This window comes from Phyllobates terribilis, unplaced genomic scaffold (assembly GCF_046119375.1).
Source record: "Phyllobates terribilis strain yellow unplaced genomic scaffold, ASM4611937v1 Scaffold_17__1_contigs__length_24005725, whole genome shotgun sequence".
Lineage (NCBI taxonomy): Eukaryota > Metazoa > Chordata > Amphibia > Anura > Dendrobatidae > Phyllobates > Phyllobates terribilis.
This window is the reverse complement of record NW_027362777.1, coordinates 22,990,694-23,015,375: the sequence shown is the minus strand read 5'-3', so window position 1 is coordinate 23,015,375 and position 24,682 is coordinate 22,990,694. Positions and strand designations below refer to the sequence as shown.

Here is a 24,682-nt window from a genome sequence, read left to right as displayed (position 1 = left end):
CCATCACCAATGTGTATGGCAGAGGTGATAAGGGACACTCTTGTCTCGTCCCCTTTTTAATAGAAAATGTGTCATATAGAAGGCCGTTTACCCTATCGCTTTAGGATCAGTGTAGAAGGAGAGAATTTTAGATAACAAGAAAGAGTCCAACCTAATTTGTGGTAGGGTGCTCTTCAAGAAAGTCCAATGCACTGTGTCGAACGCTTTTTTAGCGTAGGCGGAAACAAGACACATTGGGAGCCCCTGTTTTTTGCATGTGAAATTAACAACGTTTTATTTTTATTATCACGAGCTTCTCTGTCCTTAATGAAGCCAACCTGATCATTGCTAACAATTGAGGGTAGATAGTGGGAGAGCCGTGTTGTAATTACTTTAGAGAATATTTTGATGTCTACATTATTTAATGATATTGGATGAATATTAGGGCAGGTATTTGGTTCTTTTCCAGGCTTTGATAAAACCGTTATATGAGCCTTAAGTGATTGGGGGTCAAAAGGGGGAGTCTTCTGAGATATTATCAAACACTTTGGCTAAAAATGGTAATAACTGGGGGGAAAACATCTTATAAAATCTATTATTGAATCCATCTGGCCCAGGGATCTTCCCGATAGGGAATGATTTATTGGCCTCTCCTGTCTCTTGTTCAGTGAAAGCTTTGTCTAGTATCTCCTGCTCAGGGGTCTGTAAGGAAGGAACGGCAGTGTCCATAATATATTTGTCATTTTTAGTTTCAAGAATATTAGGCGGCATGTCGTGGTGTTGTCCATGAATATTATATAGCGAGCTACAATGGCAACAAAATGCTTCAGCTATGTCAGTGGGGCTATGAATTTATAGTCTTGGTGATCCTTTTATTTTGGATACATATGTCCTTTGCATCTGAGGATGTAACCTTCTTGCCAATGAGAGACCACATTTATCTGTGAATTCATACGAGTACCTTCACATGTGATCTTGCCATTTTGTATACGTTTGATCTAGTAAAGACCTTCGCTCCTTTCTTTTTTTCAATCAGATCATTTTTATTTAACAAAACAAAGAAAAACCAACATTTTGTTTTTTTTTAAAATAAACTTTGTGACAAAAAAATAAAAAGAAAGAAAAACCAGTAAGCAATACAAGAACCGGTTTACAATGATATAAATCCCAATATCGCTTTATAGTACAATGTTTTGGAATAGTAATTTTACATTTGTACATAAATATCTGAATACTTCCTGACGGCTTATTTTTTTCCCCTATTGGGACATCAAAAGAAAAAGAATATCTCTAAGAAGGGGCAATTGTGTGGACTGAGACAATTATTATTTGCAGACACCTTGGATATAAGGATATAAATTCCTGGTTTACTATAAGGAAATGGACAAATGGTCCAGTATAGTATTTCTGAGAAGGTTTTCTGAAGCAATACCTGGGGTAATTAACCATTGCTCCCATATGTGTATAGATTTCTTGAGAGCGTTCCTTTAATATAGATCCCATTTCCAAGCATAGAGTGTTATTTATCCTGGATTTTAGTTCTGTTATCGTTGGGGGAGAATTGTCTATCCAATGTGGTGCCAACAACTTTCTGGCTTGGAATAATATTCTTGAGGTAGCTATTGCTATATGGGAGTCTGGGTCTACGTCTTCTCCCAGGAGTCCTAGGATACAGATTTTAGGTTCCAACTGAAGTTGTATCCCAAATACAGATAGTACAAGAGCGATCACCCCCTTCCAGTAGTCGCCAATATTTACACATTCCCACGTCATATGCATCAGGTGGGCGTCATTTTGATCACATCTAAGACATGTGTCATCCGTTTGTATTTCAATTTTAAATAAAATACTTGGGGATCTATATACCCTATGAATCAGAAGAATTCGGGACAATCTTTGTGACTCAGACAATGAAAGTTTCGGTGTCATTTCAGTATTTTCCCCCATTGCTCCTCAGATAAGGGACCCACATCCTCCTCCCATTTTGTCTTAACTATGAAAGGATATTTATCCAACTATAGGGCCAGTAACTGCCTATAAATAAGGGATATTAGACCTTTTGTATCCACTGCTGTAGCAATGGTACAGTTCGGCTCAAAAGTTTACATACCCCAGCAGAATTAACATCCTCACCTGTGACCTGTTTGCTTGTAATCAGTGTGTGTGCACTGACATTTCTGGATTGTGAGTCATGGGGAAAGCAAAAGAATTTTCAACGGATCTATGGAAAAAGGTAGTTGAACTGTATAACACAGCAAAGGTAGACGAACAAAGATTTCAGCCACAACGGCAAGGAAAATTGTTCGGGATGCAAAGAAAAACCTACAAATAACATCATCTGAAATTCAGGACTCTCTGAAAACTAGCGGTGTGGCTGTTTCAAGATGCACAATAAGGAGGCACGTGAAGAAAAATGGGCTGCATGGATGAGTCGTCAGAAGAAAGCCATTACTGTGCAAATGCCACAAAGTATCTCACCTACAATACGCCAAACAGCACAGAGACAAGCCTCAAAACTTCTGGAACAAGGCAATTTGGAGTTATGAGACCAAAATTTTACTTTTTGGCCACAACCATAAACGTTACATTTGGAGAGAGGTCAACAAGGCCTATGATGAAAGGAACACCTTTCCTACTGTAAAGCACAGAGCTGGATCGCTGATGTTTTGGGGATGTGTGAACTACAAAGGCACAGGAAACTTGGTAAAAGTTGAAGGAAAGATGAATGCAGCACGTTATCAGCAAATACTGAAGATAAATTTTCACTCATCAGGGATGTACTTGGACGTTTCAACATGACAACCATCCAAAACACAAGGCCAAGTCGACCTGTCATTGGCTACAGCAGAACAAAGTGAAGGTTCTGGAGTGGCCATATCAGTCTACTGACCTCAATATCATTGAGTCACTCTGGGGAGATCTCAAGCGCTCAATTCATGCTAGACAGCCAAAGAATTTACAGGAACTGCAGGCTTTTTGCCAAGAAGAATGGTTAGCTTTACCATCTGAGGAAATAAAAAAACCTCATCCACAACTACCACAAAAGACTTCAAGCTGTCATTGATGTTAAAGGGGGCAATACACGGTATTAAGAACTGGGGTATGTGAACTTTTGATCAGGGTCATTTGGATGTTTTTGGTTGTCATTAAGATGTAAAAAGAGAAAACAGTAGTTTGACAATAAATGGCTTCACCCAACCAATAACCATGAGTGGAGAAAAAGTTTTTTTGTTATCATTCATATTCTCTGAAACAAGGCCAAGAAAGCAAAAATTCTGCCGGGGTATGTAAACTTTTGTGCACAACTGTATCTAATTATATGCTTAAAGAAATAAGTAATCATCTGAAAACTGTCTCTCTCATCAAGGAAGACAAGATTCATTTCAGGAGCTCATATGATTGGCAGGTTCCTTTACCATCTGGCTGCATCACCATCAAGTTCCTGATCCGTTGAACACCTTCTGTGACGTGCTGGAACTCTCTGTGGCAATGGTGGAGCAGGTGGCCAGTCAGATATATGGAATGTCCAGGGCATCACAAATAGGTCTCATGTTGCTTGGATCTTTGAAAATTTACAGCTAGAATCGGTAGCCCCAGGAGTACATCAGGCCATTTTCCCAGAGGGCATCAAGTAGTGGTTTCAATACCCTTCTTTTAGCAAGTGTCATTCAGAATAGATATGTGAGCAATTATATGCGTTTTCCATTGAAATCACCAGGACTCAACTCCTCTGCTTTCCTCACAATGGCCTTTTTTACATTGAAAAAATGTATGCGACAGATAATGTCCCTAGGACGCTCAGGATCTGGGCCATGATTGCCTATTGTAGGGTGCGCCTTATAAATCTCCACCTCCTTATCAATAGGATCACCAAGGATATTATTGAATAATGATCGCAGTGGTGGCATAATCACTTGTGCATTGATGCTTTCAGGTATACCCCTTATCCAGATATTATTGTGATTTTCTTGATAATCAACCATATTAAACAGATGGTTTATTTACTGGCTGTGAAGATCCAGTGTTAGTTTCTGAGCATTATGATGGCCTCTAATTTGGACGACATTATCCTCTAATCTCTGTACCTTGTCAGTAAGCTGTGACAGGATAGAAGTGAGGGGACGTATTTCAGTTTTGTATGTGGTCTCCAGCCTCTGAATATATTGCTCCATATCTTCTTTAGTAGGGATAGATACAATCTGATATACAAATAAGTTATGTTGTTCCCCACATCAGAATAACCTGTGGCTGGGAGGTAAATGTCCCTGTGAAGCAAGCACTGCACAGTATGGGGGCTTTGGTGAGCGTACAGGGAGATTTGTGGAGCTGTTTTCTTGTGACGCCGACATTAAGAGAGAAATTGCTGCAGGACTTACAGGCTGGAGCTGTCTGGCATCATGAGGGTTTAGACTGCTTTTTTTCCACGCTGAGGTGAGGCAGTAATGGCTCCAGAGTAGGAAGATAAGACCTTCCATAAGAAACGCTGAATACCAGACATGCTGACAGAGGAGGAGGACCTCAGATTAACCTCTGATCTCTTCTTTCTTTCCCATATCGAAAGTCATGTTGGAGGCTGTAAATTGCTTATAATTCCCCCAGGAACACGGTCTGACGAGAGTGCTTTCAGTGTGTGCGTTCTCTTGGTGCTATGTCCAGGCTATGTCCCTCCTGTTGATGTTCAATACATCCAAAGGCGAGGACAGTGAAGGCGGCGTTGATTGGGCACAGAGCATGTGTGATGTAACAACTTTATGTGAGCCCCGGGAATGCAAGTTGTGACACCAATGGAACAGTGCCAGAACGGGAGGTGCGTATGAGTGTTTTTATTTTAACAAGGCCAAACATGAGGAATGAGAAGGAGTTGTCCTAGTAGTGAACAACCCCTTTATGAAGATACAATTTTCGGTTAAAACATTTCCAACATTCTGAACATGAAAAAGATTTCTCCCCTGTATGAGTTCTCTGGTGACCAAGAAGAGATTATTTATTCACAAAACATTTCCCACATTTTGAACATGGAAAAGGCTTCTCAGCTATGTGGGTTCTCTGGTGTTTAACCAAATCGGATTTCTGGTCAAACATTTTCCACATTCTAAGCTGGAAAAAGGGGCTTCTTCTCTGTGTGAGTTCCCTGATGTTTGATAAGACTTGATTTCTCTGTAAAACATTTCCCACATTCTGAACAGGAAAAGGGCTTCTTCCCTGTGTGGGTTCTTAGGTGTATAACAACATTTGATTTCTGGTTAAAACATTTCCCACATTCTGAGCAGGAAAAAGGCTTCTTCCCTGTGTGAGTTCTCTGGTGGATAACAAGATGAGCTTTCTGTTTAAAATATTTCCCACATTCTGAACATGAAAAAGGCTTCTCCCCTGTGTGTATTCTCTGGTGCTTAACAAAATCTGATTTCTGATTAAAACATTTCCCACATTCTGAACAGGAAAAAGGCTTCTCCCCTGTGTGAATTCTCTGGTGGTTATTAAGATGCGCTTTCCGGTTAAAACATTTCCCACATTCTAAACATGAAAAAGGCTTCTCCCCTGTGTGAGTTCTCTGGTGAGTAACAAAATCCAATTTCTGATTAAAACATTTCCCACAATCTGAACAGGAAAATGGCTTCTCCCCTGTGTGAGTATTCTGATGTTTCATAAAATTTGATTTCTGGTTAAAACATTTCCCACATTCTGAACAGGAAAAAGGCTTCTCCCCTGTGTGAGTTCTCTGGTGGCAATCAAGATGCGCTTTCCGGTTAAAACATTTCCCACATTCTAAACATGAAAAAGGCTTCTCCCCTGTGTGAATTCTCTGGTGAGAAACAAGATCTGATTTCTGGTTAAAACATTTCCCACACTTGGAACAAGAAAATCTATTCTCCGCTGTGTGAATTTTTTGATGTTTAAGGAAAGATTTTTCGAGGGGAAAACTTTTTCTAGGTTCTGAAAGTGAAAATGGCGTCTTTGCTTTAGGAGCAATTTGTTTTTTAATGCTTATTTTGTGACTTTGATTTTTCTTAGTAGTCGGTAATGAATCAGAAGACAGGACCTGTTTCAAAGGATCAGATGATAGATCTTTGTTGTGAATGGATGATGTTATATCTGTAGTAATGGCATTCACTTCAGTTGTATCCTGTGGGATCTCGAGATCATCTGATTTAAAAATTGAAGTTGTCAGCTGTCCTTCTGATCTCCTGGTACAGTCATCTGCTAAGAAAAAAAAACAATTATTAATTTTAAATAAAATATCTTTAAAATGTATATTTTTGAACATTTCTACAAACACTCCTTAAAATGCATGTTCTTTAAAAAATTACATTATTCACCAAGACAATGACAGTTCATAGTCTAATAAAGGCTCTTGAAAAGCAACATGGCTTCCATAAACCCATCCAGCAATATCCACTCTCCCAAAGTCAAATCTCCCCCTCGCTTCTGAGCCTTGCAGTGTGACCAAACCATACTTAGCATCCATGTATTTGGAATTACTATTATGAGAAGAACCCACTTAATTTACGGTGTGTGTCTCCTGGAGCACAATCTGGGCACTATGTGTTGGGTAATAAAATGACACATTTGCAATTTTCACTCTCCAACATGCACTTCTTGATAATTTCCAGAAAGTGGCTGTGGAATCAAAATAGTCACTTTTGCTATAGACTGAAAAGCTCTGGAGAGGGACAGAAGCGCATACAAAATAGGGCAATTCCGCCTGGTTAGGGATAGGTTATAATCGATGATAGCACTAACCTAAGGCTGTTGTGTGTAGGCACAACACCTATAAGAACATAAAAAGCCGCTGCAGCTGCCCCGTGGCTGGAGGAAAGGTTCTTCCAGAGGTATAATGGTAAAAATGGAAGCTGACACGTTTAGGCGGGCTGGGCTCCAGAAATGAAAAGCCTTGGGATTCCAATACGGTTTGTATTAATACCAACACATTTTCTGTCATAAAAACCAAGCCTCTTGGTTTTATACAGGTGCATCTCACTAAATTAGAATATCATCAAAAAGTTAATTTATTTAAGTTCTTCAATACAAAAAGTGAAACTCATATTATATAGAGTCATTACAGAGAGAGAGATCTATTTCAAGTGTTTATTTCTGTCAATGTTGATGACTATGGCTTACAGCCAATGAAAACACAAAAGTCATTATCTCAGTAAATTAGAATACTTTATAACAACAGCTTGAAAAATGATTTTAAAATCCGAAATGTTGACCTAATGAAATGTATGTTCAGTAAATGCACTCAATACTTTGTTGGGGCTCCTTTTGCATCAATTACTGTATCAATGTGGCGTGGCATGGCGGCAATCAGCCTGTGGCACTGCTGAGGTGTTATGGAAGGCCAGGTGGCTTTGATAACAGCCTTCAGCTCGTCTGCATTGTTGGGTCTGGTGTCTCTCGTCTTCCTCTTGACAATACCCCATTGATTCTTTATGGGGTTAAGGTCAGGCGAGTTTGCTGGCCAATCAAGCACCGTTCTACTGTTGTTTTTAAACCAGGTATTGGTACTTTTGGCAGTGTGGACAGGTGCCAAGTCCTGCTGGAGAATGAAATTTCCATCTCCAAAAAGCTTGTCGGCAGAGGGAAGCATGAAGTGCTCTGAAATTTCCTGGTAGACGGCTGCGCTGACTTTGGTCTTGATAAAACACATTGGACCTACACCAGCAGAAGAGATGGCTCCCCAACCATCACTGACTTCACACTAGACCTCAAGCAGCTTGGATAGTGGCCTGTCCACTCTTCCTCCAGACTCTAGGATCTTGATTTCCAATAGAAATGCAAAATTGAGGACTTCTGGTTCCAGCGCCGGTCATGTAGGGAGGATGACTCCTGAGCTCCCGTCACCTCCACAGACCTTACTAAAATACCGGCTACAAATAGCGGCGATAGGCTCCGTAACCAGGCAAGTCAGGAAGACTGAACGGTGGGGCACGCGTCCCACCTACATGGAAAAATATCTACTGCGCAGCAATGCCAAAAACAAGACAGCCCGCGCTTTCAGGGAGGTGTCATGGTGCTGGTACATGCAGACGCTCGCGCCACTGCAGAGGAAAGCAGGCTGGAGACGCACATGAACACTGGCACTGATGGTAACAGAGACACCCAGGTACTGGGATTGGACTATAAGAGACTGGCCTCGGAGGTGGCCGATAAACTATTACCTGAGATATTACATACCTTGAAAGAATCAGTGACACAGGCACTGCAGGCAATGCAGGAACAGCTACATGAGGCCACTGAGTAAATAAACAGAATAGAAACAAGGATATCTGCAATAGAGGACGATGCGCACACTGATCAAGAGAGTCTGGCTAGACTTACAAGAGAAAATGTTGTATTGAGAGACTGAATAGACAACCTGAAGAACAGATCCAGAAGGAGTAATCTCGGAATAGTGGGACTGCCAGAGACATTCCCCTATGAAGAGCTGAAAAAACTCTGTGAAATAGACATACCCAAAGCACCGGACATCATAACAGGACGCAAATCTGAAAGGGTGCACCGCATTGGTCCACCAGGAAATATGGAGAAAGGGGACAATAAAAGACCAAGACAAGTAATAGTAAAGTATCTTGATTTTTCTGATAAAAATGACATTATACAGAAATATCGCTGCCTCAGACAGCCCCTGTTGGTCCGAGGGGTAAAACTTCCACTATTTGAAGACTTTTCAGCTGAAGTAACCAGACAACGCAGATCCTTTGCTTTAATCTTCTCAGTCTTATTTAGCAAAAATATACGTTTTCAATTAAGATATCCAGCAATTCTTCATATAAGACTGTGGGATGGATACTCCAGACCCTTCACAGATCCGAAAGCAGCGGAAGCGTTCATGGATAACATCTTGAATCTACAACAACAGTACAGCCCCTATGCACGAAGAACAGATCCTAGAGAGTCTCAAGGAACACCTGAAGAAGACATCGGGTGATCACCCCCCTCCTCATCAAATTCACCGAGAAAGCAAAGGCAAGACAGGAGATCAAAAACCCCATGAAAAGAAAGAACTGTTGGGACAGTGAGTAAAAGCACTCTTGGGGAAAGATATGGGAGTCTACTCAGGACGTTGATTATATAAGACTCTGTGATATTCCTCACATATACCCTCCAAGTGTCTCACCACCTTGCCTCATCCAGATCTTGGTCACTCCCCAGTAATATCCGTTAAGGGCTAACTGGTAGGAGGGTACTGAATGTTTTGTATTTTCATGTAATATGTTGGACGAGTCTGGGGGAGGGGGGGGGGGGGACAATAATAAGGGTATAATTTGAAAAGAGGGGCTATAGGAACAATTGGAAAGGAAAATGTGGCAAAAAAAAGGGGGTGATAGATAAATAAATAAAATGATACAGGAGGTGCCGTGGTGAGGGAGATTTGACCAGGAAGAAGTGAAGTCAAAGAAGCTTAAAATACTGTATATAAGCTTAGGGTCATTTATTAACATGGTCATCAAGTTTGGTTCATGTTTACAGTTTAAAAAAGCCAAGTTTTGTTTGTAGGGATCTATAATAAAATACAATCCTGGAGCGGTTCATCTACACACGTTATCTCACTTGAACAGTTGCAGCTGAAAGCAGGGAAAGGGGGAGAAAAGGGAAAAAATGGGGGAGAAAAAACAGACAGTTGGGGGAAAAGGTAACCCAAAAAAATGTTGGAAAAAATTATGAGAATAATTTCATGGAATGTTAAAAGGATACGCTCTCCGCAAGAGCATATGATGATTCTTTGTCACCTGAAACGCCTGAAGCCAGATGTAGCTCTACTCCAAGAAACCCATTTTGAAAAAAAAGATTTCCGGAGAATGAAAAAAATGTGGGTGGGTAAAGTTTTCGGGGCATCATCAGTTGATAAGAAAGCAGGGGTGCTCACATTAATGAATAAAAATATAAATGGGCAGATGAGTGAAACTTATGTGGGAGAAGACGGTAGACTTCATATTCTGTCATTACCTGTAGGGGAGAAACGTATAGCTTATACAATGTCTATGCACCAAATACAAATAATAAAATCTTCTTTCATCAACTGGAGAAAAAGGTAATAGCAGACCTGGGCACAAATAGAATAGTGGGAGGTGCTCTAAGTTAGGTGGTCAATGTTGAGGAGGACAGGAAGAACTATCAAAAGGCGACCAAAACCGCCAAAAGACAGGATAGAGTTTTACCCATTTTGTTTGTCTACGGGGTTAGGTGATGCATGGAGACTACTACACCCTCAGAATAGGGAGTCCACTCTCTATTCGCATGCGTGTGGCTCGCTATCCAGAACAGATTATTTTCTCATATCGGCAAACATACTAAGAAGGGTAGAGGATACCCAGATGCAAAACATAGTAATATCTGATCATGCATTGATACTGTTAGATATAGCTGATACACGCCAAAAGGTTCAGATTTGTTATGGAGATACTCCTCCTTATTGAAAGATGATGAAGGCTTCACCCTAAGAGTAAAGGATTAGTGGTCAGATTTTCTAATAGATAACGAAGAGAATAGGGAAAATAATAAATGACTATGGGAAATGGTAAAAGCGGTAACAAGAGGCAGAATAATGTCATATGTCTGTGGCAAAAAAAGAAACACTCAAAAAAAATTCGAGGAGGCCTCTGAGAAACTTAGAGATGCCTACACCAAATTTCAAACCAGTATGAATAAACATAACAGGGAAAAGTGGTTGAAGGAACAAAGATCGTGTGGGTGGAAAAAAGGGAACAATTATACCAGCGGGATCTCGAAATTAACTTATCCAAATATGGAAATAAATCAGAGAAAATGATGGCGAATCTGGTGAGAAATAAGTTAACAGTACAAGGCCCCCAATGTTTGAAGGACTCGAAGGGTAACATCCCAGGGAAATAACAGAAAGACTAGGATCCTTTTACAGAGATCTGTATAGCAACACCTCTACTGAAAAGTTTGGAAATAGCACTTTACTAGAAAGGGTTAAACTACCAAAACTGACAGATGAGTTTAAACAACACCTAAACGCCAAAATCACACTAGAAGAGAAAATAACCACCATCAAAAAACTCCACAACCACAAAGCACCAGGCTCAGATGAATACACAAGTGAATTCTACAAAACGATAATAGAAGACATAGCCCCTCTTTTAACAGATCTATTTAATGACATACTGGAGGGAAAAGGAATGATTAATTCAAGCGTCATGGCCTATATCAAATTATTACATAAACCAGGAAAAGACCCAATGGCCCTGGGCTTATACAGACCGATTTCTCTCAGAAATGTTGACAAAATACTCTCCAAGATAATGGCAGATAGATTGGCCACCATCATGCCAAAGCTAATATCACGCGCACAGTCAGGTTTCATCAAGGGTAGACCGGCCACGAGAAACATTAGAAAAGTACTATTGACACTTAAGATAAATCTTAACCCAAGGACAAGAGAAACACCAGCTTTACCTGCAATAGATGCTGAAAAAGCTTTTGACAATGTAAGATGGGATTGGATGTATATAGTGTTGAGAGGAATGTCTTTTGTAGGCCCCTTCTATGAATATATACGCACCATATACTCATCTCCGAAGGCACGGGTATACAGTACAGACCAAAAGTTTGGACACACCTTCTCTAAATTTAAACATTTTTCTGACTATGAAAATTGCACATTCACACTGAAGGCATCAAAACTATGAATTAACACATGTGGAATTATATACTTAACAAAAAAGTGTGAAACAACTGAAAATATGTCTTATATTCTAGGTTCTTAAAAGTAGCCACCTTTTGCTTTGATGACTGCTTTGCACACTCTTGGCATTCTCTTGATGAGCTTCAAGAGGTAGTCACCGGAAATGGTTTTCACTTCACAGGTGTGCTCTGTCAGGTTTAATAAGTGAAATTTCTTGCCTTATAAATGTGCTTGGGACCATCAGATGTGTTGTGCAGAAGTCTGGTAGATACACAGCTGATAGTCCTACTGAATTGACTGTTAGAATTTGTATTATGGCAAGAAAAAAGCAGCTAAGTAAAGAAAAATGAGTGGCCATCATTACTTTAAAAAACAAAGGTCAGTCAGTCTGAAAAATTTGGAAAACTTTGAAAGTGTCCCCAAGTGCAGTTGCAAAAACCATCAAGCGCTACAAAGAGACTGGCTCACATGAGGACCGCCCCAGGAAAGGACGACCAAGAGTCACCTCTGCTTCTGAGGATAAGTTTATCCAAGTCACCAGCCTTGGAAATCGCAGGTTAACAGCAGCTCAGATTAGAGACCAGGTCAATGCCACACAGAGTTCTAGCAGCCGACACATCTCTTCAACAACTGTTAAGAGGAGACTTTGTGCAGCAGGCCTTCATGGTAAAATAGCTGCTAGGAAACCACTGCTAAGGACAGGCAACAAGCAGAAGAGACTTGTTTGGGCTAAAGAACACAAGGAATGGACATTAGACCAGTGGAAATCTGTGCTTTGGTCTAATGAGTCCAAATTTGAGATCCCAGGGGGAGGTGGATCTTCCTGGTTGCAAGTTCTATAGAAAAGGGTTTTCAATACCCAAAGTCATTTCAACAGTTTTGGGTGGAGGAGAATGTTGTGATCTAGAGGCAAAATGGAGATCACACGATTGTGATAAGGTCGGACTACACTACTGATAAAGCAACCACAGCCGGTGACTGAGAAGAATCAATGACTTCTCTGTATTTAGTGGTCACTACTCACCTGGCCAGCCATATGTAGGAATCTCCTCTTTACACCACTCAACACCCCTCACATATGTCTCTGTAGTATTAATATGGGTCAGATCTTCACCCTGAAACAAATATCGTAAAAGTCACAGACAGATGGAGAAGTCCCATCTATGATCAGCTCTAATCCTGCCATCTCCACCGTTCTCATTACACAAGTATAAAACATATAATACTGGTGGATAAAACAAGACTGAGCACAAGACCTTCACAGCCGTCTACACATCATAGGGGAAATCTCATGACACCTTCTCTCCATCTACCTGATGATCCTGAGGAACATTGGGATCTTCTTGTTTACAGTCCTGTCGAAGAAGAGGACGGGGACATCTCTCTGGTGTTGTCCTCTTACTGGATAGAACTGGAGGAAAGAAAATTCATGGACTGAATTCGTTCTTTACATACAGATAATTATAGGCCGTGTGTATTTAGTCCTGTCTATTACCTGGTGATGTGAGGGGCTGGGGAACCTCCATCATGACGTCCTTGTACAGATCTTTGTGTCCTTCTAAATACTCCCACTCCTCCATGGAGAAATAGACAGCGACATCCTGACACCTTATAAGAACCTGACACATACAATGATACCATCATCCCCCCGATCCCTTCATAGCGTTACTGTATAATGTCCCAGCATTCCCACCTCTCCAGTCAGCAGCTCAATCATCTTGTAGGCGAGTTCTAGGATCTTCTGGTCACTGATGTCCTCGTGTATCAGGGGGTGAGGTGGAGGCCCTGTGATTGGGCTCAGGGGTGTTCCCCATCCCTCAGACACAGGGGCCTGACAGCGCTCACTAGAGGTCTTCTTCACTACTGTGTAATCCTGGTTATGGAGAGACACATTAATACATCTCACTCTAGACATTTCCAGAGTCCTCACCTCTCCAGTTCTGTCCATCTGTTATTCCCATAGATAAGAATGATGTAATGTAACGTCATCAGAATCTCTCACCTCTCCAGTAAGCCGGAAGAGGATCTCTAGGGTGAGGTGTAACATCCTCTCCACCATCTTGTCTCTGTCCATATCCATCCTTGATGGATAAAATCAGGAAAATTCTCTTATATAGAAGATCTTCACTGATCTGATATTGTAGAGACCTGAATGAGAAGAAGATGAGCCGATGTAACATCATAAAAATCCTGTGTAATTGTAACATCCCTGGTGGCGTGCTTGCATAGTGCACCACCTCCCACTATGCAAGACCGCAATCTTACCCATCAGTCCAGCCTGCAAACCTTGCTCCAGTTCATGCTGTGTGCTTGTCCCTTGTCTGACTGCTTAGGGCGGCGGCCCGGTTGCTTCCTGATTCTTATAGCTGCTGTGGGCGCGCTCCTAATGCATCCCCAGCCTATTGCTGTGAGTCACTGGATATTTAAACCCCCTCCACCCTGAAGGTGGTGCCTGAGCAACACTAACAATCAGTATGCTCCTTCGCCTCTGAGTTGCCAGGTCCTGTTCTCATCTTGTCTGTTTCCGCCATCCTGGGGGCTGTATTCCCAGGCCTGTTACCTGTGACTTCGTTCCAGTGTCAGTTCCTGTCTGAACTATCTCCTAGCCTGTTGTCTGTTTATTTCTATATCCGTACCTTCCCTTTTTCTGCAGTGTCTGAACCTGCACCTAGCTCCAACTCGTTGTCTCTCTACTTCTGTTTGTGACTTTAGAGTCCACTCGCTACTTCGTTGTAAGTACCTTGTGTGTATCTGGTTCTGCTTGTCTCTTTTCCCTTCCTCCATATCTACCTCCTGTGTTCTAACCGTCTTCCTGTATTTTCCTGTCTGTTCCATGTGAACAGAGCCCAGTCCTCTCTGCCTGCACCTTCAGCCCTGTCCTGCTCTGCTTGTCCACCGCTCCTGCGGTTTCGCTCTGCTCCCCCTTGTCCACCGCTCCGGTGGTTCTTCTCTGCTCTGCTTGTCCACCGCTCCGGCGGTTTCGCTCTGCTCTACCTTGTCCAGCGCACCTGCGGTTTTGCTCTGTCTGCTTGCTCACCGCACCAGCAGTTTCTCTCTGCTCTGCCTTGTCCACCGCTCCGGCGGTTTTGCTCTGCTCTACCTTGTCCACCGCACCTGCGGTTTCGCTCTGTCAGCTTGCTCACCGCACTAGTGGTTTCTTTCAGCTCTGCCTGGTCCACCACTCCGGCGGTTTCGCTCTGCTCTGCTTGCTCACCGAACCAGCGGTTCCTCTCTGCTCTGCTTTGTCCACCGCTCCGGCGGTTTCGCTCTGCTCTGCCTTGTCCTCCGCTCCGGCGGTTTCGCTTTACTCTGCTTGTCTACCGCATCTGCGGCTCTGTTCCTGTATCCCAGTCTGTACTGGACCCTATCCAGCCTGCGCTCCAACCTGCTAGTGCCTCCCTATCTGCACGCCAGCCGTGCCTGCCAGTACCTCCCTGTCGGCATACCAGCCGTGCTTACCAGTACCCACCTGTCTGCATACCAACTGTGCCTGCCAATACCCACCTGTCTGTATGCCAGCCTAACCTGCCTGTTCCTGCATTCCCCAGTTCCTGCATTCCAACAGCGATGTCCGGGGTCTGACCTGGAGTAGCACCTGGTCCTTCTGCTCGGTTCCTCCCTGGTGCACGGAGTCGACTGAGCTGCCATGCGACCTTGGTCGGATCGGGTTGATACTTAGTTACGCCCCTCCAGGCACTCCTCGGTTCATGGTACAGTGGGATCACTAATCAAGCACACCCCAGTCAGTCCGGGCGTGTGCATAACAGTAATAATACAATTACTGGAGATAATAAGGGGAAACATATGAGGAGATTTATTATTTTACAGTATTTAGTTTTCTTCTTTACATCTAGTAATAAAACCTATATACACTGCTCAAAAAAATAAAGGGAACACTCAAATAACACATCCTAGATCTGAATGAATGAAATATTCTCATTGAATACTTTGTTCTGTACAAAGTTGAATGTGCTGACAACAAAATCACACATAAATCATTAATGGAAATCAAATGTATTAACCAATGGAGGCCTGGATTTGGAGTCACCCCCAAAATTAAAGTGGAAAAACACACTACAGGCTGATCCAAGGTTGATGTAATGTCCTTAAAACAAGTCAAAATGAGGCTCAGTATTGTGTGTGGCCTCCACGTGCCTGTATGACCTCCCTACAATGCCTGGGCATGCTCCTGATGAGGTTGCGGATGGTCTCCTGTGGGATCTCCTCCCAGACCTGGACTAAAGCATCCGCCAACTCCTGGACAGTCTGTGCTGCAACGTGACGTTGGTGGATGGAGCGAGACATGATGTCCCAGATGTGCTCAATCGGATTCAGGTCTAGGGAAAGGGCGGGCCAGTCCATAGCTTCAATGCCTTCATCTTGCAGGAACTGCTGACACACTCCAGCCACATGAGATCTGCCATTGTCCTGCATTAGGAGGAACTCAGGGCCAAGCGCACCAGCATATGGTCTCACAAGGGGTGTGAGGATCTCATCTCTGTACCTAATGGCAGTCAGGCTACCTCTGGCGAGCACATGGAGGGCTGTGCGGCCCTCCAAAGAAATGCCACCCCACACCATTACTGACCCACTGCCAAACCGTTCATGCTGAAGGATGTTGCAGGCTGCAGATCGCTCTCCACGGCGTCTCCAGACTCTGTCATGTCTGTCACATGTGCTCAGTGTGAACCTGCTTTCATGTGTGAAAAGCACAGGGCGCCAGTTGCCAATCCTGGTGATCTGTGGCAAATGCCAAGCGTCCTGCATTGTGTTGGGCTGTGAGCACAACCCCCATATATGGACGACGGGCCCTCATACCACCCTCATGGAGTTGGTTTCTAACCGTTTGTGCAGACACATGCACATTTGTGGCCTGCTGGAGGTCATTTTGCAGGGCTCTGGCAGTGCTCCTCCTGTTCCTCCTTGCACAAAGGAGGAGGTAACAGTTCTGCTGCTGGGTTGTTGCCCTCCTATGGCTCCCTCCACGTCTCCTGGTGTACTGGCCTGTCTCCTGGTAGCGCCTCCAGCCTCTGGACACTACGTTAACAGACACAGCAAACCTTCTATATAATTCTATGTAAATATATATTTATTTTTTATTTTAAATTCTTTTTTTTACAGGTACCATGGTACCTGGGTCTGGAGGTGAGAGTCTCCTCTTCTCCAGCCCCGGGTACCATCCACACATTGAACCGCATTAACATCCGCATGTATACATGTATACAGTCATGGCCAAAAGTTTTGAGAATGACACCAAAATTATATTTTCACATGATCTGCTGGCCTCTGGTTTTTATTAGTGTTTGTCTGATGTTTATATCACATACAGAAATATAATTGTAATCATATTATGAGTACCAATAGGTTATATTGACAGTTAGAATGAGTTAATGCAGCAAGTCAATATTTGCAGTGTTGCCCCTTCTTCTTCAAGACCTTTGTAATTCTCCCTGACATGCTCTCAATCAACTTTTGGACCAAATCCTGACTGATAGCTGTCCATTCTTGCATAATCAATGCTTGCATTTTGCCAGAATTTGTTGGTTTTTGTTTGTCCACCCGTCTCTTGATGATTGACCACAAGTTCTCAATGGGATTAAGATCTGGGGAGTTTCCAGGCCATGGACCCAAAATCTCTATGTTTTGTTCCATGAGCCATTTAGTTATCACCTTAGCTTTATGGCAAGGTGCTCAATCATGCTGGAAAAGGCATTGTTGGGCGCCAAACTGCTCTTGGACAGTTGGGAGAAGTTGCTCTTGGAGGACATTCTGGTACCATTCTTTATTCATGGCTGTGTTTTTAGGCAAGACTGTGAGTGAGCCGATTCCCTTGGCTGAGAAGCAACCCCACACATGAATGGTTTCAGGATGCTTTACTGTTGGCATGAGACAAGACTGGTGGTAGCGCTCACCTCTTCTTCTCCGAATAAGCTGTTTTCCAGATGTCCCAAACAATCGAAAAGGGGATTCATCAGAGAAAATGACTTTGCCCCAGTCCTCAGCAGTCCACTCCCTGTACCTTTTGCAGAATATCAGTCAGTCCCTGATGTTTTTTCTGGAGAGAAGTGGCTTCTTTGCTGCCCTCCTTGAAACCAGCCCTTGCTCAAAGAGTCTCCGCCTCACAGTGCGTGCAGAAGCACTCACACCAGCCTGCTGCCATTCCTGAGCAAGCTCGGCACTGCTGGTAGTCCGATCCCGCAGCTGAAACAGTTTTAAGATACGGTCCTGGCGCTTGCTGGTCTTTTTGGGCGCCCTGGAGCCTTTTTGACAACAATGGAAGCTCTCTCCTTGAAGTTCTTGATGATGCGATAGATTGTTGACTGAGGTGCAATCTTTGTAGCTGCGATACTCTTCTCTGTTAGGCCATTTTTGTGCAGTGCAATGATGGCTGCACGTGTTTCTTTAGAGATAACCATGGTTAACTGAAGAGAAACAATGATACCAAGAACCAGCCTCCTTTTAAAGTGTCCAGTGATGTCATTCTTACTTAATCATGACTGATTGATCGCCAGCCCTGTTCTCATCAACACCCACACCTGTGTTAATGGATCAATCACTAAAACGATGCTAGCTGCTCCTTTTAAGGCAGGACTGCAATGATGTTGAAATGTGTTTTGGGGGTTAAAGTTCATTTTCTGGGCAAACATTGACTTTGGAAGTACAGTAATTGCTGTTAAGCTGATCACTCTTTGACATTCAGGAGTATATGCAAATTGCCATTACAAAAAATGATGCAGTAAACTTTGGAAAAATTACTATTTGTCTCATTCTCAATACTTTTGGCCATGACTGTACATACGGATGTTATGCATTTCAATGCAAGTCAATGGCGGCAATTACGCTGCGTGTCCGCAAAATTAATGGACATGCTGCGTATTTTTCCGCAATGATACCCGCATCGGAAATTTCCGCAGCATGTGCACAGCACATGCGGATTCTCATTGGGGACCATGGGGCACGTATTATCAAGCGTTTTCGCTGCGGAAATTCCGCGGCAAAAACGCTTGAAAAACGCATAGTGGGCACGCAGCCTTACAGCTGCTGGCAATGATTGAAGGAGGTTCCCCCTGCCAGCCTAACAGTGAGTAAATACAAATGGGGGGGCCTTTAGTCAGGGATGATAGAGGGGAAGGGGTTAAGTTACTTAAGGATGAATGGGGGCCATATTCCCTCATCGCCCCTTTCACAACTGACTGACTGCACGGTGCACCCCATTCCCTTATCCCCTCTGACTGAGGCTTTTCCCTCCATATCACCCCTGGCTGCACCCCCTCCCTGTATCACACCTGACTGCACCCCCTAACTGATCCTCATCCCCCGTATTACCCCTGACCTGAGCCCCCTCTCCCCTTATCACCCCTGACCTGAGCCCCCTCTCCTCGTATCACCCTGACTGCACCTTCTCTCCCTGTATCACCCCTGACCTGAGCCCCCTCTCCCTGTATCACCCCTGACTGCACCTCCTCTCCCTGTATCATCCCTGACCTGAGCCCCCTCTCCCTGTATCACCTCTGACTGCGACCCCTTTCCTGTATCAACCCATGTGACCTCTCTCCCTTTATCACCTCAGACAGACTTAGCCCCCTCTCCCTGTATCACCCCTGACTGACTTAGCCCCTTCTCCCTGTATCACCCATGACTGACTTAGTCCCCTCTCCCTGTATCACCCCTGACTTACTAAAAGTCTTACTAAAAGTTACTAGCAAAGTGAGGCCCTTGATAAGAAGTTATGGCCTTAAATGTGGCAGAGAGATTTAAGTAAGGGAAAGCTCTTTTTTTATATCACTAATAACGCCATACATAAGTGATTTAGGGCCCCCACCACTATTAGTGGATACATTCACATTATGCATTTGCTGCAGAATTTCTACAATGGAAAACCCATAGCAAATTAACAGCGGTAATATCCACACAGATATAGTGCAGATATTGTTGTCTTTACTGCTGGTTCACCTTTACCACTGAGGCTATGTTCCCACGTTCAGGATTCTCTGCGGTTTTGAAACTGTGTGTTTATGCAGTGTCAAAACTGCAGTGGCCAGATGTTAAAGCATAGTGGATGGGATTTCTAGAAATCCCATGTCCACTATGTGTGCATCTCAGGCTGCGGATCACCCGCGGATTCTGACAAGTGGCACGTCTTTCAGATCCGCAGCATGTCAATTTCTCTTGTGGGTCCACATGTGGACTTTCCCAATAGACTAACATCTATTAGGAAAGTCCACAGGAGAAAAAAAAAATGGCGCTGCTCATTAGCATAATGAGGGCGGAAGTGCTGCGACTCTACTGCAGTGTCGGGGCCGCAGCGGCTTCACTCTGTGGGAATGTAGCCTGACTTGATCCTTTTGTATTGCAAAGGATGAAGTCGGTGGTGAATATCCGCAGCATCGGTTAATTCACGCTCTGGATTTTCTCAGCGTATGGATGAGATGTCATAAAATCCCATCCACTACGCTGGTGCTATAAAACATTGGTTTAGCTGTTATTACACATCAGGGGACATTTATCATTGAGTTTGCACCAAAATGTGGACGCCATCTCTTTCTATAACAATAAGAAGTGTACTATCTTATATTATACCCTGATATTAGCGTGTTACCACACAATTGGAGGTCTTATATTTATTTCTATGTAGCTACGTAGTGGGCCCCAAGAATGATTTTCTCTGGTGGGCCCAATGTACTCCAGTCCGACGCTGTGTGAGCCTATAGTAACTCCACTAATATCAGGAATTTTATGTAATTCTACAGCTAAATGTTCCATCATCAATATGTATAGCAGAGGTGATAAGGGACACGCTTGTCTCGTCCCCTTTTTAATAGAAAATGTGTCAGATAGAAGGCCGGTTACCCTATCACTTTAGGGTCAGTGAAGGATAGAATTTTAGATAACAAGAAAGAGCTCAACTCAATCTGTGGCAATATGCTCTTCAAGAAAGTCCAGTGCACTCTGTTGAACGCCTTTTCAGTGTTGACAAAAACAAGGCACATTGGGATCCCCTGGTTTTTTTTTGTATGTGAAATTAACAATGTTTTATCCGTATTATCACGAGCCTCTCTACCTTTAATGCAGCCAACCTGATCGCTGCTAACAATTGAGGGTAGGTAGTGGGAGAGCCATGGAGCAATTATTTTAGAGAATATTTTGACATCTACATTAATGAATGATATTGGATGAATATTAGGGCAGGCATTTGGTTCTTTTCCAGGCTTTGAGAAAAACCATTATATGACTCTTAACTGATTGGGGGCAAAGGAGGGGAGTCTTCTGAGATATTATTGAGCTCTTCGGCTAAAATGGTAATAACATGGGTACAAATATCTTATAAAATCTATTACTGAATCCATCTGGCCCAGGGCTCTTCCCGATAGGGAATGATTTATTGGCCTCTCCTATCTCTTGTTCAGTGAAAGCTTTGTCTAGTAAATCCTGCTCAGGGGTCTGTCTGGAAGGAAAAGCAGTGTCCATATTTTGTTTCAAGAATATTAGGTGGCATGTCGTGGTATTGTCCATGAATATTATACAGCGAGCTATAACAGCAACGAAATGCTTCAGCTATGTCAATGGGGTTATGAATTTCTGGCACAGGTGTCCTTTTATTTTGTATACATATGTCCTTTACATGCATGGATGTAACCTTCTTCCCAGTCGGAGACCACATTTATTTGTGAATTTGTCCATACGTGTTGCTTGTGCTCTGAGAGCAGACAAGAATTATACACTCAGACACTGGCTGTGTGTTATTTCTCCAATGCATCGTATTTATTTCATTTGAACAAAAATGGCAGATTTAGAGATAATATATCTTAATCCAAATTAGCTCTTCTTGAAAGGGCTACCACGGCAACACACACACCAACATACATACAGAGTGGAAATTAAGTATTTGATACTCTGCGGATTTTGCAAGCTTTCCCACCTACAAAGAATGGAGAGGTCTGTAATTTTTATCGCAGGTAGACTTCAACTGTGAGAGGCAGAATCTTGAAAAAAAATCCAGAAAATCACATTGTATGGTTATTACATAATTAATTTGCATTTTATTGCATGAAATAAGAATTTGATAGAAAAGAAAAACCAAAATTAACATTTGGTACAGAAACCTTTGTTGGCAATTAGAGTGGTTAGACGTTTCCTGTAGTTCTTGGCCAGCTTTGCACACACTGCAGCAGGGATTTTGGCCCACTCCTCCATACAGATCTGCTCCAGATCTTTCTGGTTTCGGGGCTGTCGATGCACAACATTTTCAGTTGCCTCCAAAGATTTTCTATTGGGTTCAGGTCTCGAGACTGGCTAGGCCAGTCCAGGACTTTGAAATGCTTCTTACGGAGCCACTCCTTAGTTGCCCTGTCTGTGTGTTTAAGGTCATTGTCATGCTGGAAGACCCAGCTACGACCCATCTTCAATACTCTTACTGAGGGAATTAGGTTGTTGGGCAAAATCTCGAGATACATGACCCCATCCTCCCTTTAATAAGGTGCAGTCTTCCTATCCTCTTTGCCGAAAAGCACCCGCAAAGTATGATGTTTCCCCCCATGCTTCACAGTTGCGACGGTATTCTTGGGGTTGTACTCATCCTTCTTCTTCCAAACACGGCGAGGGGAGTTGATTCCAAAAAGTTCTATTTTGGTCTCATCTGATACACATGACCTTCTCCCATGCCTCCTCTGGATCATCCAGATGGTCACTGCCGAACTTCAAACAGGCCTGGACATGTGCTGGTGTGAGCAGGGGAACCTTGGGTGCCCTGCAGGATTTTAATCCATGACATCATGGTGTGTTACTAACGGTAATGTTTGTTACTGTGTTCCCAGCTCTCTTCAGATGATTGACCAGGTCCTACCATGTAGTTCTGGACGAATTCCAGACCTTTCTCAGAATCATCCTTACCGCACGAGGCGAAATGTAGCATGGAGCCTCAGGCTGAGGAAGATTGACAGTCATCTTGTATTTGTTCCATTTTCTGATAATAAATAATCTACATGCTAAAAAAATATGTTTGTTTCGCCGTGGCTGCATGTCTCATGGCTGTTAGACACCTACAACACATACAGGGATTGCCTAACAAACAGGCAATCCCTGCATATGTTTTGGATGTCTAACAGCCACGAGACATGAAGTCATGGTAATGCGAACATGTTTTTAGAGTACGCCAAAGATACTCAGTTAGCACCAAAGCATGCTTGGATAACCCCTTATCCGAGCACGTTCGCGCATCACTAATAATTGTGCCAACAATTGTTGCCCTCTCACCAAGCTGCTCGCAAATTGTCCTGTAGCCCATCTCAGCCTTGTGTAGGTCTACAATTTTGTCCCTGGTGTCCTTACACAACTCTTTGGTCTTGGCCATGGGGGAGAGGTTGGAGTCTGATTGATTGAGTGTGTGGACAGGTGTCTTTTATACATGTAACAAAGGAGCAATTAATATAGGTAAGAAGAGAAGAGTAGGAGGGCTTCTTAAGGAAAAATTAACAGGTCTGTGAGAGCCAGAATTCTTGCAGGTTGGTAGATGATCAATTACTTATTTCATGCAATAAAATGTAATTTAATTATTTAAAAATCATACAATGTGATATTCTGTTTTTTATTTTTAGATTCTTCCACAGTTGATGTGTACCTACAATAAATATTAGAGACCTCTCCATTCTTTGTAGGTGGGAAAACTGGAAAAATAGTCAGTATGTCAAATACTTATTTTCCACACTGTATATACAGTATATGTACACTTTGGGTCACTTCCATCTACAATAGCCCATAGTATATTCCTAAATGGTCAAATTTGACCACTAATACATAATTAGAGACACAAAAGGATCACCACACTTGTTAATTACTAAATAGTATATGTGGGAAATAACTGATAACACAATTCTGATATAGAAGCTCAGATTAGTGATGAGCGAGCATACTCGCAAGTACTCGGTACTCGCCCGAGCATCTCAGTACTCGAGATGCTTGGAGCTCGCTGAGTACTTGCGAGATGCTCGGGCGGATGCTCGGGTCCCCTCCCTGCATGTTTGGCTCTCTTTACAGAGCCAATGAACATGCAGGGATAGCTTATCACTCACTGTAATGCCGCAGCCATGTTGGTTGTGGCATTACAGTGATTGGCTGGCCGCACAGCGTCATCAGGTCTATATCAGACCTGGCGCCGCTGTACTCGTCAGTCTACTCCGCAATCAGGCAGAGTAGGGAGAGGTACTGCTGAGCTAGGGAGAGATTCGCTTGTTTATTAGGTAGTGTAGGTAGAACAGATCCAAACATATGCATCTCAACAAACAGTCGTGAGGACTAATCCATCTTCAGAGATATCAGGCAGGCAGTGTACATAGGCAGGCAGGCAGTGTATATAGCAGACTGCAGTGCATATAGCACAAGAGGCTCCATTCCAATTCTGCCTTCTGCTGCTGTTAGATATTTCTATACAAAGGCCCAGGTCTCAGGGGCCAGGAATACTTTTTTTTTGGATCTTAATCCTCATTATTTGCTTAAAAAGCAATCCAGAGAACACGGTTTTTCTGCGACATTTGCTTGTTGGCACTGCAGAATACAGCCAGGTCCTTTCAATAATACAGTGCTAAAAATCCAGCTATTTAAAACTGTATTTTCTCCGTCACACGGATCATATATACGTTTTCAGAAAATACTACCATTTCTGGCCTCCATTAAAAATTTGTTTCAGTGTGTCAGCGAAGTGTTTGACACCGGTTTGCTGTTTAAAATAGTTACCTACAGGCCAGGTATTTAAAACTGTGGTTTCTCCGTCACATAGATCACATATAACTTCGCTCCAAATTCAGCCATTTGTAGTGAGTGTGGAAGATATTGGCCTCCATTTAAAATGGGCAAGGTGCGTGGCAAGGGACGGGGAACTGGGCGTAATGGTGATGGTGCATGCAGAGGCCGAGGCCGTGGGCAAGCTGAAATTGTGCCACAACAAACACCCATATCTTCTCGCCTGTCCTTCCTGTACCAATGCCTAGGGGACCACAGCACACCACTATTGAACCCAGAGCAGTGTCAAAAGGTTGTTGGTTGAATAGCAGATAATGC

The 24,682-nt window shown here is 43.1% G+C and overlaps 1 protein-coding gene across 2 annotated transcripts in view; it reads right to left on the bottom strand.

The window, feature by feature from the left end:
• Positions 1 to 1,081: 1,081 nt before the first annotated feature.
• LOC141176155 (uncharacterized) overlaps positions 1,082 to 24,682 on the bottom strand; it is a 35,290-nt gene continuing 11,689 nt past the window's right edge. Inside the window, exons 2-8 of one of the 2 annotated variants that reach the window (XM_073660153.1) lie at positions 15,213 to 15,410; positions 13,632 to 13,777; positions 13,323 to 13,502; positions 13,125 to 13,248; positions 12,943 to 13,040; positions 12,654 to 12,744; positions 1,082 to 6,180 (exon numbers count right to left, since the gene is read on the bottom strand). In XM_073660153.1, coding sequence (XP_073516254.1) covers positions 5,072 to 6,180; positions 12,654 to 12,744; positions 12,943 to 13,040; positions 13,125 to 13,248; positions 13,323 to 13,502; positions 13,632 to 13,709 — 1,680 coding nt within the window. In that variant the 5' untranslated portion in view covers positions 13,710 to 13,777; positions 15,213 to 15,410 and the 3' untranslated portion in view covers positions 1,082 to 5,071. The remainder of the gene's footprint in view (positions 6,181 to 12,653; positions 12,745 to 12,942; positions 13,041 to 13,124; positions 13,249 to 13,322; positions 13,503 to 13,631; positions 13,778 to 15,212; positions 15,411 to 24,682) is intronic. The other variant, XM_073660154.1, reaches the window with a different exon arrangement.